Source organism: Hordeum vulgare, chromosome 4H (assembly GCF_904849725.1).
Source record: "Hordeum vulgare subsp. vulgare chromosome 4H, MorexV3_pseudomolecules_assembly, whole genome shotgun sequence".
NCBI lineage: Eukaryota > Viridiplantae > Streptophyta > Magnoliopsida > Poales > Poaceae > Hordeum > Hordeum vulgare.
The window spans coordinates 559,691,161-559,708,340 of NC_058521.1; the positions used below are offsets into that span (position 1 = coordinate 559,691,161).

The 17,180-nt window shown below is 45.7% G+C and overlaps 1 protein-coding gene across 1 annotated transcript; it reads left to right on the top strand.

Annotated features, from left to right (window-relative positions):
* Positions 1–12,440: 12,440 nt before the first annotated feature.
* Positions 12,441–15,751, top strand: LOC123447029 (indole-3-pyruvate monooxygenase YUCCA8-like). The gene is made up of 4 exons (XM_045123583.1): positions 12,441–13,475; positions 14,146–14,394; positions 14,989–15,111; positions 15,211–15,751. The coding sequence occupies exons 1-4, from the start codon at positions 12,801–12,803 to the stop codon at positions 15,427–15,429; spliced, it is 1,266 nt and encodes a 421-aa protein (XP_044979518.1). The 5' UTR covers positions 12,441–12,800; the 3' UTR covers positions 15,430–15,751.
* Positions 15,752–17,180: the final 1,429 nt, after the last annotated feature.

Sequence of the window (17,180 nt, forward strand, 5' to 3'; positions counted from 1 at the left end):
GGCTTATAGTTTTGCCTCCCAACCATTTACCTCAAGGGTAAAGTCAACAATAAAGCATAATTACTCATCTCCAAGTTGATATATGAATATAGATCTTTCCCTAGCATGTGACGGTAGCCAAGACATAGGCAAAATAAGGAATTGGTCAAGATCACCATGACTCTTTCAAGGGCAAAAAGTAAAGGTACAAGATAGGCCCTTCGCAGAGGGAAGCAGAGGTTGTCATGCGCTTTTGAGGTTAGGATGTGTGTCCTCTTAGTGCGGAGGAACGTCACTTTATATTGCCTCCTGTGATAAAGAACTTTATTATGCAGTTTGTCGCTTTTATGTCTTCCTCATCGTAGGTTCGTACAAAGCTTATTTCCCACACACTAATAGATCATACATATTAGAGAGAAATTTTTATTGCTTGCACCGATGACAACTTACTTGAGGGATCTTATCCAATCCATAGGCAGGTATGGTGGACTCTCATGGCAAAACTGGGTTGAAGGTTTATGGATGCACAAATAGTGTCTCTACTTGGTGCGGGAGTTTTGGCTAATATGAGGTCGAACAATCGTCACATGCTAAGAGATCTCTAGGCATATAATATTGTTTGGAACCAAGCAAACACAATTCATTATGTTGTCTTCCTTGTCCAACATGTACTTCTAAGCATGTAATAGTTTGGTGAGTGCTCACAATTGTAAAAAGTGTTTAAGATGATATATTTATATGTGAACCTCTCTTTCCTTATTACTGCTTATTAATTGCAACAATGACTGGGGTCTATGTAGGTCTATTCTCAACAAGTTTCAATCATCATACTTGTTATATGTGAAGCTATCACTTTCCATAAGATCATCTCATGATCTTTCATGCTATCACTCTTTTAATACTTTTGATCACGGCACAATACAAAGCCCTTGACTAAGATACTCTTTATTATATAGCTCGCAAGCTCGAATACATCGGGGGAGATACAAAGCAAAAGACTCAAACTAAACACTAAAGACTTATTCTACTAAGAGAAGAAATAAAAGCTGAAAAGGGAAGAACTAAAACAAAGGTAAAAGCAAAAGATAAAAAGGTGATACGATACCAGGGCAACTCCCCCAAGCTTGACAAAAGCCAAGGGGATTGCCCATACCAATGCTTAGTTGTCTTCCTTTGGTGGTGATGGTGGTGGAGTTGTTGAAGTAGTCTGATCCTCCGTCTTCCAAGGCATAGGTGCTCCATCATGGCAGGATGAACGAGTCGCCGAAATCCTCAAATCTGCATCCAACCGTATTGATTTAAATCTATACTCATACTCACAGTTTTGGTTCTGCAGATCATAGATCTGGCCCTGAAATTGATCAACCCTGTCATAGAGCCTGGAGAGGTGCTTCCCAATGTCAATGACATCCATCTTATGATTGTTGGTGAACTCCGTGATCATCATGTGGTTGGCGTTGAGTCCACGCTCCACCATCCCTTGGCACTTGAAGACTTGTTGCTCCATTGCTTCGAGCCTCGTCCCCATGCTTCCGGTCTCAACATTTATGGGAGTACCAGAGATATAATGCTTGATTCTTTGCCCATTTACCACTCTAGGAAAATTAGCTTCCGTGTTATTGATTTTGATGACACCAGAACGATATACTTCCTCAACAACGTAAGGACCTTCCCATTTAGAGAGAAGCTTGCCTGCGAAGAATCTTATGCGAGAATTGTATAGCAGGACATAATCACCTACATTGAACTCTCGTTTTTGTATTCTTTTATCGTGCCATCTCTTAACCTTTTCCTTGAACAACTTGGCATTCTCATATGCCTGGGCCCTCCATTCATCTAATGAGCTGATATCAAACAACCGCTTCTCACCGGCAAGTTTGAAATCGAAGTTGAGCTCTTTGATTTCCCAATAAGCTTTGTGTTCCATCTCAAGAGGTAAATGACAGGCCTTACTGTAAACCATTTTATACGGCGACATGCCCATGGGATTCTTATAAGCAGTCCTATAAGCCCATAGTGCATCGTCAAGTTTGCTAGACCAATTCTTCCGAGATCTATTGATAGTCTTTTGTAAGATCAATTTGATCTCCCTATTACTCAACTCGACTTGACCACTAGACTGAGGATGATAAGGAGATGCAACTCATGGTTGACATCATACTTAGCAAGCATCTTGCGAAAAACACCATGAATGAAGTGTGAATCGCCATTAGTCATCAGATATCTAGGGACTCCAAATCTTGGGAAAATGACTTCTTTAAGCATCTTAATAGAGGTGTGGTGATCAACATTTCAAGTGGGGATAGCTTCTACCCACTTAGTGACGTAATCCACAACAACTAAGATGTGAGTGTACCCATTGGAACTCGGGAAGGGTCCCATATCATCAAAGCCCCAGACATCAAACGGTTCAATGACAAGTGAATAGTTCATAGGCATTTCCTGACGTTTACTGATGTTCCATATTCTTTGGCATTCGTCACAAGACAAGACAAACTTGCGGGCATCTTTGAAGAGAGTGGGCCAATAGAAACCTGATTGCAATACCTTATGAGCAGTTCTATCTCCAGCATGGTGTCCTCCGTAGGCTTCGGAATGACACTTCTGCAGGATCTGTCCCTGTTCGTGTTCAGGCAGACAACATCTAATAACACCATCTACTCCTTCCTTATAAAGGTGAGGATCATCCCAAAAGTAGTGTCTCAAATCAAAGAAGAATTTCTTCTTTTGTTGGTAGGTGAAATTGGGTGGTATGTATTTGGCTACGATGTAGTTTGCGTAATCAGCATACCACGGTGCACTATGTGAAGTTCAGATGACATTCAATTGCTCTTCGGGAAAGTTGTCATCAATAGGTCGTGGGTCATCAAGGACATTCTCTAGCCTGGACAAGTTATCTACTACAGGGTTATCAGCACCCTTTCGGTCAACAATGTGCAAATCAAATTCATGTAGCAGGAGAACCCATCTGATTAGCCTAGGGTTAGCGTCCTTCTTCTCCATAAGGTACTTAATAGCAGCATGATCAGAGTGAATAGTGACTTTGGAGTCAACTATATAAGATCTGAACTTTTCACATGCAAACACGACTGCTAAAAACTCCTTTTTCCGTAGTGGCATAGTTTCTTTGGGCACTGTCTAGAGTTTTACTAGCGTAGTGAATAACATTCAACTTCTTGTCAACTATTTGTCCTAGAACAGCACCAACAACATAATCACTAGCATCGCACATGATTTCAAAGGGCAAGTTCCAATCAGGTGGTTGAACAATAGGTGCGGTTATCAAGGCCTTCTTAAGTATTTCGAAAGCTTCCTCACAATCCTCATCAAAAACAAAAGGAACATCCTTTTGCAAGAGGTTGATAAGAGGCCTAGAAATCTTAGAGAAGTCTTTAATGAACCTTCTATAAAAAGCAGCATGACCTAGGAAACTTCGTATACCTCTGATATCTGTGGGGCAAGGCATTTTCTCAATTGCATCAACCTTAGCCTTATCAACTTCAATGCCTTTCTCAGAGATTTTGTGTCCTAAGACGATGCCTTCATTAACCATGAAGTGGCACTTCTCCCAGTTCAATACGAGGTTGGTATCTTTGCATCTCTGTAAGACTCGATCAAGGTTGCTGAGGCAATCGTCAAAGGAAGAACCGTAAACGGAGAAATCATCCATGAAAACCTCAACAATCTTTTCACAAAAGTCAGAGAATATAGCCATCATACATCTTTGAAAGGTGGCAGGTGCATTGCATAAGCCAAAAGGCATACGTCTATAAGCAAAGGTACCGAAGGGGCAGGTGAAGGTGGTTTTCTCCTGATCAGATTGTGCAACAGGTATTTGCAAGAAACCTGAATAACCGTCTAGAAAGCAGAAGTGTGTGTGTTTAGATAGGCTTTCTAGCATTTGGTCGATAAACGGCAAAGGATAATGGTCTTTCCTGGTTGCCTTGTTCAGTTTCCGGAAGTCTATCACCATCCTATAGCCAGTAATAATCCTCTGTGGGATTAGTTCATTCTTATCATTAGGAACAACGGTGATACCTCCCTTCTTAGGTACGCAATGTACTGGACTTACCCAATCACTATGAGCAACAGGATAAATGATTCCTGCTTCCAGAAGCTTTAATATTTCTTTTCTCACGACCTCTTTCATCTTAGGATTTAATCTCCTTTGATGATCAGCAACTGGTTCAGAATCAGGGTCAGTTTTAATCTTGTGCTGACATAGAGTGGGACTAATACTCTTAAGATCATCAAGAGTATATCCAATAGCCTCATGGTGCTTCCTCAAAGTTTTTAATAACTTCTTCTCTTCGTGATTCGAGAGATGAGCACTAATAATAACAGGATATATCTCCTTCTCATCAAGGTAGGCATACTTAAGAGTATCTGGTAACTGTTTTAGCTCGAACACAGGATCACCCTTTGGTGGGGGAGGATCCCCAAGCAATTCAACAGGCGGATTATTCTTGAGAATAGTCTATTGTTCTAAAACAATTTTATCTATCTCATCTCTTTTATCCATATGCATATCATTTTCATGCTCAAGCAGATATTGCTCTAGAGGATCCGTAGGAGGCATGGCAATAGAGGCAAGAGCAATGATTTCATCCCTACCAGACAACTCTTTTTCATGGGGTTGTCTTCCAAACTTGGAGAAGTTAAATTCATGAGACACACCCTCAAAACTTACACTGACAATCTGTTTAATGCAATCAATATGAGCATTGACAATGTTGAGAAAGGGTCTACCAAATATGATGGGACAAAAGCTATCTTGTGCAGTAGCAAGGACGAGGAAATCAGTAGGATACTTCGTCTTACCACACAGGACTTCTACGTCTCTCACAATTTCCACAGGGCAGATAGTGTCTCTATTAGCTAGCGTAATAGTGACATCAATGGGTTCTAACTCAGCAGGTGCAATCTCATCTTTGATTTCATCATATAGGGACCGGGGTATTGCACTAACACTAGCACCCATATCACATAAACCATGATAACAGTGATCTCCTATCTTGACAGAAACAACGGGCAGGCCAACTACAGGTCCATATTTGTCTTTTGCGTGAGGTTTAGCAATTCTAGCGGAGTCCTCGCAGAATTTGATAACATGCACGTCTATGTCTTCTGCTAAGAGATCTTTGATAATAGCAACACTAGGTTCAACTCTAATTTCCTCACGGGGTGCAAGTGGTCTAATGTAACCCCTATGTATCACAGTTGGAGCTTTAGAATAATCCTTTTTCCTAGCAGGGTAAGGTGGTTTCTCAGCGTAGGCACAAGGAACAATAGGATCACTAAAGGCAATGACTTTCTCTTCAACTAGATTGGGTTTAACTATGTTGACTTCTATAGGGGGATGATACTTAAACCACTTCTCTTTGGGAAGATCAACATGAGCAGCAAAAGATTCACATAGAGAAGCTACTATCTCGGAGTCAAGTCCATACTTAGTGCTAAAATCTCTAGAAGTGTTTGTTTCAACAAAAGATTTAACGCAATCAAACTGGAAATTCATACCTGACTCCTTACCTTCTTCAACCTCCCAATCTTCAGAGTTACCTTTGATTCTTTCCAATAAATTCCACTTGTGGTCAATATCCTTCTTCATAAAAGAACCGGTACAAGAAGTGTCAAGCATGGTACGACCTTCATGAGAAAGCCGAGCATAAAAGTTTTGAGTGATAATTTCTCTCGAGAGCTCATGATTGGGGCATGAATATAGCATTGATTTAAGCCTCCCCCAAGATTGAGCTATGCTTTCCCTGTCACGAGACCAAAAGTTATAAATATAATTCCGATCACGATGTACTAAATGCATAGGATAAAACTTTTGATGAAATTCCAATTTCAACCGATTGTAGTCCCATGATCCAGTATCAGCACATAGCCTATACAATGTCAATGCCTTATCCTTCAAAGATAAAGGAAATACTTTCTTATTTACCTCATCCTCGGGCAAACCTGCAAGCTTAAATAAACCACAAACTTCATCTACATAGATTAGATGCAAGTCTGGATGTGAAGATCCATCTCCTGTAAAAGGATTAGCCAGCAGTTTCTCAAGCATACCCGAAGGAATTTAATAATAGATATTTTCAGTAGGTACCTCAGGTTGAGGAAAAACTCCTCGTGCTTCCGTTCGTGGTGAAGATACCCCGAACAAATTCCTCAAAGGAACAGTTTCCATAGTGACAAGTGACAATAAATTTCAGCACAGTATATAAATGTTTCCTTACCAAATTCCACTTACCAAAGGCACCTACCTCCCCGGCAACGGCGCCATAAAAGAGTCTTGAAGACCCACAAGTATAGGGGATCAATCGTAGTCCTTTCGATAAACGGTTTTCAGCAAGGTAATAACTGCAAGCACTGAAAGTAGCGGTAACAAGTGATGGTGTAGTGAGGTGAAACGTAGCAAGTGAAAAGTAACAAGTAACAAGTAGTAGCAACGGTGCAGCAAAGTGGCCCAATCCCTTTTGTAGCAAGGGACAAGCCTGAAAAAAGTCTTATAGGAGGAAAAGCGCTCCCGAGGACACACGGGAATTTCTGTCATGCTAGTTTCATCATGTTCATCTGATTCACGTTTGTTACTTTGATAGTTTGATATGTGGGTGAACCGGCGCTTGCGTACTGCCCTTACTTGGACAAGCATCCCACTTATAATTAACCCCTCTCGCAAGCATCCGCAACTACGAAAGAAGAATTAAGACAATGTCTAACAATAGCATTAAACTAGTGGATCCAAATCAGCCCCTTACGAAGCAACGCATAGACTCAGGTTTAAGCTTCTGTCATTCTAGCAACCCATCATCTACTTACTACTCCCCAATGCCTTTCTCTAGGCCCAAAGATGGTGAAGTGTTATGTAGTCGACGTTCACATAACACCACTAGAGGAAAAGACAACATACACCATATCAAAATACCGAACGAATACCAAATTCACATGACTATTATTAGCATGACTTATCCCATGTCCTCAGGAACAAAAGTAACTACACACAAAGCATAATCATAATCATGATCAGAGGTGTAATGAGTAGCATCAAGGATCTGAACATAAACTCTTCCACCAAGTAATCCAACTAGCATCAACTACAAAGAGTAATCAACACTACTAGCAACCTTACAAGTACCAATCGGAGTCGCGAGACGGAGATTGGTTACAAGAGATGAACTAGGGTTTGGAGAGGAGATGGTGCTGATAAAGATGTTGATGGAGATGACTCCCCTCCGATGAGAGGAGTGTTGGCGATGACGATGGCGACGATTTCCCCCTCCGGAAGGGAAGTTTCCCCGGCAGGATCGTCCTGCCGGAGCTCTAGATTGGTTCTGCTCAAGTTCCGCCTCGTGGCGGCAGAGAATCCATGAAAAAGCTCCACCCTGATTTTTTCCTGGACGAAACCCTTCATATAGCAAAAGAGGGGGGCCAGAGTGCCCACAAGCCCGGTAGCCGCCAGCAAGGGGGCGGCGGCTACCAGGCTTATGGGCCCTGGTAGCGCCCCTCTGGTACTTCTTTCGCCCAGTATTTTTTATTTGATCCCAAAAAATTCCACGTTGATTTTCAGGGCATTTGGAGTTGCGCAGAATAGAGGACTCAGACTTGCTCCTTTTCCAGTCCAGAATTCCAGCTGTCGGTATTCTCCCTCTTCAAATAAACCTTGCAAAATAAGAGAGAAAAGGCATAAGTATAGTACCACAAAGTATAATAACAGTCCATAAAGCGATAAATATCAACATGAAAGCATGATGCAAAATGGACATATCAGCTACCGAAGTTCCTTCCCTTTGACGAGAAGTAGGTCTCCGTTGGAGCGGTGTGGAGGCACCAATGCTCCCCAATAAGCCACTAGGGCCACCATATTCTCCTCACGCCCTCACACAATGTGAGGTGTCGTGATTCCACTATAGGTGTCCTTGAAGGCGGCGACCGAACCTTTACAAACAAGGTTGGGGCTATCTCCACACAAAGCTTGGAGGCTCCCAACAAGACGACGGAGCTTCACCACAATGGAATGTGGCTCCGAGGTGACCTCAACCGTCTAGGGTGCTCAAACACCAAAGAGTAACAGGATCCGCAAGGGATTAGTGGGGGGCAATCAATTTTCTCTATGTGGAAGTGTAGATCTTGGCCTTCTCAACCAATCCCTAGGAAATCAACAAGTTTGATTGGCTAGGGAGAGAGATCGGGCACATATGAGCTTAGGGATCAACAATGCAGTCTTGGAGGGTCAAAGGTAGGGTTCGTGAGGTAGGTGAACCCTTTATATAGTGGGGGAACAAGTCCAACTGTTACCCCCACTATCAGCACACCCCTAGAGGTACTACCGCTTGGGGGAAGCAGTACTACCACTGTCCCTAGTGGTACTACCGCCTGGTGGGAGCGGTACTACCGCAAGCCCTAGCGGTACTACCGCCAAACCTGGGCGGTACTACCCCTAGGCAGACTCAAAGCCACGGTAGTAGAAATACTACTATCGAGCCTACCACCGCTGGAAAAGTATTCGCAAAAAGTCCGACGAAGTACACCCGCTCAGAGAGGGAGGTACTACCGTCCCTAAGCGGTACTACCGCTCGACTCGAGCGGTACTACCGGTCAACTAGAGGTAGTACCGCTCATCTGGAGCGGTACTACCGCTAGCAAGCGGTACTACCTCCAGCTTGAGCGGTACTACCGTTGGACCCTTTGCAAATGCAAGGATAGACCAAGCGGGTGCTACATTGCCACAAAGAGAAGGTGGTGGAAAGAAAATGTGCGCGTGTGTGAGTTGATTCCACCCAAACCTTTCCGACGTGGAACCCCTCTTGATAGTACGGCTTTCCTACTACTCAACACTACCAAAGGGAAACGTAGGAAACACCGTGCTCCAACAACACCGAGGGGCGATGAATCATCTTGTGCCATGTGGTGTATTATCTGAAATGCTCAATGCACACGATTAGTCCGTAGAGGTGCTGTCATCAATCACCAAAACTACTTAGAACAAGATATGCCCTAACACTTGGCTAGTTCAAGACTAGCTCACATGAGGCTGAATGAGCAAATACAACCTCTAAACCATCTCCAATCCGTTTAGTTGCGCGCATTTAGTTCTCACGCATTAGGGGATAGCTTAGCGCACGGTGTTTGGTTGCATGCGTTATCTGAACTGACACATAAGCACGTCATTTGATTGCATACACGGCGCGAGGTGTGCTAACCTTGTACCCTATATGGTGAGGTTACCTTGCACATGAACAAACCTAGCACACCAACGCCACAGCAGATCAATGGTGATGAACTCCACGATGATGATGAAGTTCTTGACCGCAAGGCGTGGCGCCGCCTTGCCAACTACAATGTTGCCAACTTCAATGACACCAACTGTGTGCTTTTGCACATAGTTGGCGTAAGCTTCTTCTGTCGCCCGCCTAGTCTTAAATCTTGTGTGGTTGTTGTTGCTGACAAAGGCAACTTGTTCACTGCAATCTTCCCATGAACTGTAAACCCCGGGCACCTTCCCGACAAACACCGCATACCATTTAGCCTAGCAGTGCACAAGAACAACAGTTGAAGCAGCAAGCAAAGGAACAATCAAGGAGCAAGCAATGAAGTAGAAGTAGTAAGCAAGCATGATCATATGACATAGTAAGTTCAAACCTAGCACTACACGGGTGTCATCCTACCACCAAATTCAAAAGAGGGTGTCATCCTACCACCGCAAGTTCACGATCATCATGAGAGGCTAGTATATACTACCTCAAGAAAATATACATGCCATCAAACAATTTTCAAGCTCTAGATACACAAAATATATGTCATCATCGTCATCGTTGTCGCCATCACCATCGCCATCACTACATAGGATCATGCATGCGTTAACTAACAACAAGCTCTGGTAGTAGTGCTTGTCCAGCAAGCTCCCAAGCCAGATCACCCTGTGGGCGTATGCCATGGCAACAAACCCAACACCGTGGGCCTTGTTGTCCAGCAGGCAGCTCAGAGCTTCCATGAGAGCCTCATCGCTGAAGCCACCTTGCTCAATGACGGCGTTGTACAGGGACATCAAGGGTATTTCTCTCCCTAATGGCGATTGTCGCCTCCTTTGCTGTTGAAGACAATAATCACCTCCGCCATCAAACTGCCCATGTTCCTCTTCCTATCGTGCACAGGGACATGCTCAAATGGCTTCTCAAGGCTATCAAGGACTGACTCTATATACGGGGTGCCTAGGATGCTCGGCTTTTGCCAGGCTGAAGGAGAACCATGAGCCTCACCGGAGCACATGGCATGCTTTCCCGTTGCAAGGCCATAGAAGAAGATGTGTTGCATCTGGTTGTAGTTCAGGATGGGTGTGTTGTGGAATTCAGCGTCCTTGGGGTGGTCCTAAGATAGAAGCACAAGTGTTGTTAGTTGCTAGAAGGCAATGGTTGACAGTGTGTAAAGCAAGGGGATGGTGAGCTAACCGTGACATGGCCAGTGTAGGGCTCTGCCTCGAGAATGATAAGCAAGTTCTTTGATCCCAGGAGGCGCTGCTAAGGTCTCTGAGCTTGGACACTTGGATTCGTCGATCTCCCCACTTCCTCAGTGGTTGTACACCTAGGTGGTGCTCACCTACGGGCCACAGAACTCGAATACCTGCTTGACAACTGTGTTCAAGTGCACCTCCTTGAAGCCCTTGTCAGTCCTAACCCTAGTAGATATGAGCTCGCACATCTTGTTCAACATGAAAGTGGACATGAACGGTTGCCGCTTCATATTGTTTCCTCTACCGTCCTTCTTGGCCTTCAGTGCAGCGGCAATGGAAGTGGGAGTTGGCTCAATGATCACAACTGGCATAAGGATAGAAGCACTAGGTGACGCCACGAACACCTTTAAACCATAAGGATGTTCTGTCTGAGGAGGGGCTGCGAGTCCTCCACATAGGAGGTCACAGACTATCCGTCCGCGAGGACAGTGGTCTGACTAAGATCTTGCGTCTGTGTGATCATGTCCTACAATCGTGTCACGCATGGACAGTAAGCATAGCACACACAGTACCACAACATCACAATCGATAGCTACCTCAACATTAGAACTAGCTACTCTAGCATGCTACAAATCCATAGAGTTCATCCATAGTGTTCATCACTTTCATACTACTCTAGCTATACACAGATCTAGCACAAATTGCTAACACAATATCATAATCTAGCATGTTCTTACAGATCAATGCACGAACCAATCCTACCACATGCTTGCACATCTAACCCTATGGCTACATTCTCTCCGGTCTAGCTACAACGAATAGTGAGAAAAGAGGTGATTAAACTCTCAGAGGCCATGGCTGGAGCTCGGAGGGACACGGGAGGGGTCGAAGAAGTTGGGGAGGGGAGTCGCCGCCGTCGTGGACTGCCGGCAAGTGAGGGAGCTCCGCTTACCTTATCGTCGATGCGTGTCAGCGGGAAAGATCAAAAGGGGGAAGAATGATGGCGGGGCTTTGAGCGGTGAAAGGAGGGGGGCTAAATAGGGCGACCAAATCGGCGGGAGGTGAGCCGCAACACTCCCGCCGATCTTTCGGAGACGCGCACGAGTTCGCACCATCTCCCTGGTCGCACGAGCTCAGTGTCATATTCCCCTCCTCCTCGCACGAGCCAGGCTCTGGAGAAGCTACCGATCTAAACATAGGTTGCGGGCCTGGCTAGGATAATGCTATAAAGTTCATGCGGTACATGTCGAACTGTGTATGGAGGCCAATCAAACAGCCTAATTTCCCGTGGGCCTGGTTAGGCCTTATGCGGGCAACCAAACACATCACTAGATCTTACGTTCAAGCCAAGGGTTGACCTGGCTGTCAGGTAGCAGAATGTCCGGATCAGCATCGCCTTCTTGCTAGCAAGATGCATGGTATAGAGCTCCGTATGGGCCTCCCTTCCTTTCGTTATACGGCAGCAATGTTTCTTCATCGAAGTGTGCTTCCATGCATGCTATCCAAAAGGGAAAACAATATATATATTCTTCAGCATGGATATTTGAGCGTTATCCATATTAACAAATACAACACTCCTCTCAGCAGACAAATAAATGATTGGCTGAATCTAGGAGAAACCAAGGACCACAATGAAGAAAGGAAGGAAGGAAGGAAGGAAGGATTCACCTCTAGATATGCAGATCCAACACTGGAAACAATGTTCATGCATTTCCTGACAAGGGAGGGTACATACACCTTACGTGTGGTTAGTTTTTCGAAGTACATTGCATGTCTAGATCTCATACGATCTGATATATCTGTGTTCTAGGCATGCCTCTACGAAAGAATAAACTAACCAAGTGTATATGAGTATAAAGTATTAGTTTCCCTCTCCTTTTTGTACTAAAAAGATTGGTTGCAATCATGCCAACAGTGTTGACAGTACTCATAAAATAGCCCTGTACAATGTAAACATAAGCTGTCCCTTGTACATTCACTTCTCCTTATATATAGGGGAGAGGGGCCTCTGTAGCACATAGGTTCTGAGCTCAGTGAGGTACCCAAATAGGTTCTGATCACGCCTTTCTCCTCCTCCATGCTTACACTGGTACCACTGTAGTAGTACATGCAAGAAGATGATGTCACTTGCACTAGCAGCTTAGGTTTGTGCCTACATCTAGCTTCTTTCAGAGCGTAGAGGCAAACGGAGATATACGCATTCCACGCTCATAGGACTAGCTAGGTGGTGTCTTTCTTCCTCTCTTCATTCCGTTCCATGAGCTTGGGGGTGCAAAACTTCCAAGGAGAGAGATAGAGAGAGAGATAGAGAGTTGTGTGTTTGTGTGCCTAGCTAGGTGTGTAGGCTTATTGGTTCTTGGGCCGTTGATCGATGGATACCATGCAAGCAGAGCAAGGTAATAATGGTGGCACGAGCCCTAGGCAGAGCTCGTGCATTGTGAACGGCCCCATCATCGTGGGTGCCGGCCCGTCGGGCCTCGCCGTGGCGGCCACCCTTCGCCGGCACTCGGTGCCCTTCACCATCCTCGAGCGCTCCGACGGCATCGCCGACCTCTGGACGAACCGCACCTACGGCCGCCTCCGCCTGCACCTCCCCAAGGTCTTCTGCGAGCTCCCCCACGTCCGCTTCCCGCCGGAGTTCCCCATCTACCCGAGCAAGCGCGAGTTCCTCCGCTACCTCCACTCCTACACCGCGCACTTCTCCATCTCCCCGCTGTTCGGCCGCAGCGTGACGCGGGCGCGGTTCGACGAGGCGACGTCGCTGTGGCGCGTCACCGCGGTCTCGTCGGCGGACGGCGGCGAGGTGACGGAGTACGTGTCCAAGTGGCTGGTGGTGGCCAGTGGGGAGAACGCGGAGGTGGTGGTGCCCAGGGTGAAGGGGAGGGAGAGGTTCGCCGGGGAGGTGCTGCACTCCAGCGAGTACAAGAGCGGGGAGCGGTTCAAGGGCAAGAGGGTGCTGGTGGTGGGGTGTGGCAACTCCGGGATGGAGATGTGCTTGGACCTGTGCGAGCATGGTGCCATCCCTTTCATGTCAGTCCGGAGTGGCGTAAGTGAACCAAGTCCTCTCTTGCCGCTTCCTCCCATGAGACATTGCTTTCTTGTTTCGTCGGGTTTCTTTGCCCTGGAGTTTCAATAGTTTCCCTCTTTGCCTTTCTATAAGCAGAAGAACATATGCATATGTCGTCACCCTATTCCGTACTAACATGTTAGTTTGCTTTTCCACAATATAAACTCCTATTGTATGTTGCTCCATCTGTTTCTAAATATAAGTCTTTTAAAGATTCTATTATAAACTACATACGAAGCAAAATAAATAAACCTACACTATAAAATATTTTTATATACATCTGTATATACTCCCTCTGTACCACAATATTTGTTGTTGGAGAGATAGTTCATAGTGATAGTTCATAGTGAAATCTTTAAAAAAAACTTATAGTTAGAAACGGAAAGAGTATAGGCTACTCCATCCATTTTTAAATATAAGGATGTATATAAACATATTTTAGAGTATAGATTCATTCATTTTATTTCATATACAGTCCTCTAGTGAAATTTTTAAAAATACTTATATTTAGAAACGGAGGGAGTAACTAGTAGAACTCTGCTTCTCCTGATGTATTTTCCTACATGAGCATTCACCCTTCAACTTATTTGAACATCTTGCATGTGAGCTCATCTCTCTCTATATATATTTGCCTGTGATGATGAAACAGGTGCACGTTTTACCAAGGGAGATGCTTGGATCGTCAACCTTCGGCATAGCCATGAAGCTGCTGCGATGGCTGCCCGTAAAGCTGGTGGACAGGTTCCTCCTCCTCGTGGCCAAACTGATTCTCGGGGACACGGAGAAGTACGGGCTGAAGAGGCCCAAGCTGGGGCCTTTGGAGATCAAGGAGGTGACCGGGAAGAGTCCTGTCCTGGACGTGGGGGCATGGTCCTTGATCAAATCCGGGAACATCAAGGTATGGTTATGGTTACTTCTATCTTCTCTCTTTCTACTAGGATGCTTTGCTAGCTAGTGGTTGGCGAGGAAGAAAGAGTCAAGAGGGAGAGTTGTTTCTTGTGCATGCCATTCCAACTGCCGATCGCTTTTGAGGTTTCTACAACGTTCTACCTGGGTTGATCTTGTTGCTGAGTGGAGTGAGATTTTACGGTTTTACCTCTTTCTGCCTGGCCTTTGTTGGCCTCTAGTTTACCACTTGATCTGCCTGATGCAGGCGTGTGTACTTTTGGTAACTGTCGTATTGTCCACGGCGTAGCTAGGTAGAGAAATCAGACGCGTGGGAACAAAAATAGCACTGCCTCCATGGCATTCTCCACAGGGCCCCTTGTCGAGCGCGATCTCCAATGATCTCTCACTCATGCGTAGCATAACCTTGTGACGAGCTCTCGCAAGTAGCTAGCAACAATCCCCGTACAGTGTGTGCACATTCTTTTTGACTTCAAACACCTCTCTCTCTCTCTCTCCCTCTCTCGTATTTTTCTATATCCATTTGTAAATAGTTCTGGCATGTGCACGTCTGAGGTAGGTTCTGATGGATGGCTTGTGTGTGCAGGTGGTGGCAGAAGTGGAGTCATTGGGCTGCAACGGGGCGAGGTTCGTGGACGGCAACGAGATGGCCTTCGATGCCCTCATCTTCGCCACCGGCTACAGGAGCAACGTCCCGTCATGGCTCCAGGTAACACAACAGCTCTCTCGACATGGCAACCAAACGCTTTCCACAAACACAACAGCGCGCATTACTGATGCCGTTCCACGACGACGTGCGTGCGTGCAGGACGATGGGTTCTTCACGGAGGACGGCAAGCCCAAGGCCCGGTGCCCCAGCAACTGGAGAGGCCCCAACGGGCTGTACTGCGTCGGGTTCTCCGGCCGGGGCCTGCTCGGCGCCGGCGCGGACGCGGTGCGTGCCGCCGCCGACATCGCCGGGAGTTGGCAGGAGGAGATGGTGGCAGCTGGAGCTGGAGCTGGAGCGGCCACGATCTCCCCAGTGTGACCCATCGATCCAAGGGCGCGGTGGTGTTGCCCTGTGAGCTATGCATGTAGCTGGCCTGGAGGGAGACTGGTGCCACCAGCTGCGCGGCTGATGGTGCTGTTCACTGCAGTGGCAGGCACATACAGTATGTATATGGGAGAGGGAGAGGGAGAGGAAGAGGAGGTGTGTGTGAGTGTATGTGCATGCAGTGTGGCCATGGCCATGGCCTGGAGCAGGGCTGGACTGTGACAAAATTTTGAATAGGAAGTCGCCTGTCCCCATGCGCCCCAATCGCCCATGCATGCGCATGCGGCTGAAAGGGTGCAGGCGTTTTTTTGTCCAACGAACGCAGGTCGCAGGGCTGATGTTTGCGTTACGTACGTACGTCGCCAAGCCCAACACCATTTGGTTTGCCCCCCTCGCGGTCTAACTCCCTTCTGCCCTCAGACCTCAGTGCAACGTCCTGTCCAGTTACACATGGGCAGTGAAGAGAAAACAGTTGGGTCGAGACAATGTTTTCCGGTGCAGTCACAACTTCTTCATTTGCTCTTGCTTTAAGAAGATTATGTTGCATCACAACAGCCTTTATGCGTAAACCAACACATCGGTAAGGTTTTAGACGGTTAGGCCCTTTCCCATGTTTCACCTTGTATAGGTGTTAAGGCTTTACAAGTAGACAACAAATCTCATGGGCATGGTAATAAAAGGAAGAGGGAGCAGTCTGGTGAACCAGGAAAAAACGATGCTAAATGTGCGTGCCTAGATGAAAATACAGTTTACATTTTATGATTAGATGAAAATAAAGTTTACATTTTACATTACAAAAATAATCCTAAAAAATATAGTTTACATCCTACAACAAATTAAATAAAGGATGCTTAGCAACAAGAAGCTAAGTAGCTATGTATTAAGAAGTTTGGTTACCAAGCCCTTTCATGCCTTTAGCATCTCATCTACAAGCCTATGGGTTGATAGAGGCCTTGCAAGAGTTCAGAGTCCAACAAGTCCAAGGAAAAAAATAAAGACAACTGCCGCCGAGATGTGGAGTCGAGAGATAAGTGTCGCGATCACCTTCCTTTGTTGTATCTGGCTCAACACCTTCCGCTGCTGCCATAGAATATATGTATATATATAGGACATATATAATATAAAGATCGCAACGGCTCAAAGTGCAACAAGTCCAAGCGAAAAATAGCACTATGGAGAATCGAGGCGATCAAGATGGCACTAGTAACATAGATGGTATACATGACCATGATTTTTTTCCCAAAAGGTTGCAAACCTAGCCATTGGCTAAACCAAAAAAGTGTGGAATTCACATTGTCAACTATAAGAGTTAAGCCAATAGGAACCGCCTCCTCTAGGACGCAGGGCCAAAGGCTTGCCCTGAAGATACTTGAGCTTTATAAGGTCCATCCAATGGCCTTTTACATAGTCACATTTTGTTCGATGTCCAGATCCCATCCCCATACTCATGTCTTGATGGTGTCGCCCCAATGCCGATAAAGTTCGTCTCTTCCCACGACCACATACCCTGATGCACCTCCTTCAGTCTTCCTGTTGTCGAAATCATGTGTTCTTGATGGTCGCTTTATCTTCCTTTACCGCATCTGATTCACCACCATCTCTAGACCAACCCAACAATGGTCCTGCTATTTCCATCGTATCCAATGTCCAAAGTGCTTTTATCAGAAGATAAGGCATCACCGTTAATTTCATTTATGCGAGAAACCTCGCAAGACAGTTGCACAAGTCAAAGATATCCATAGTCC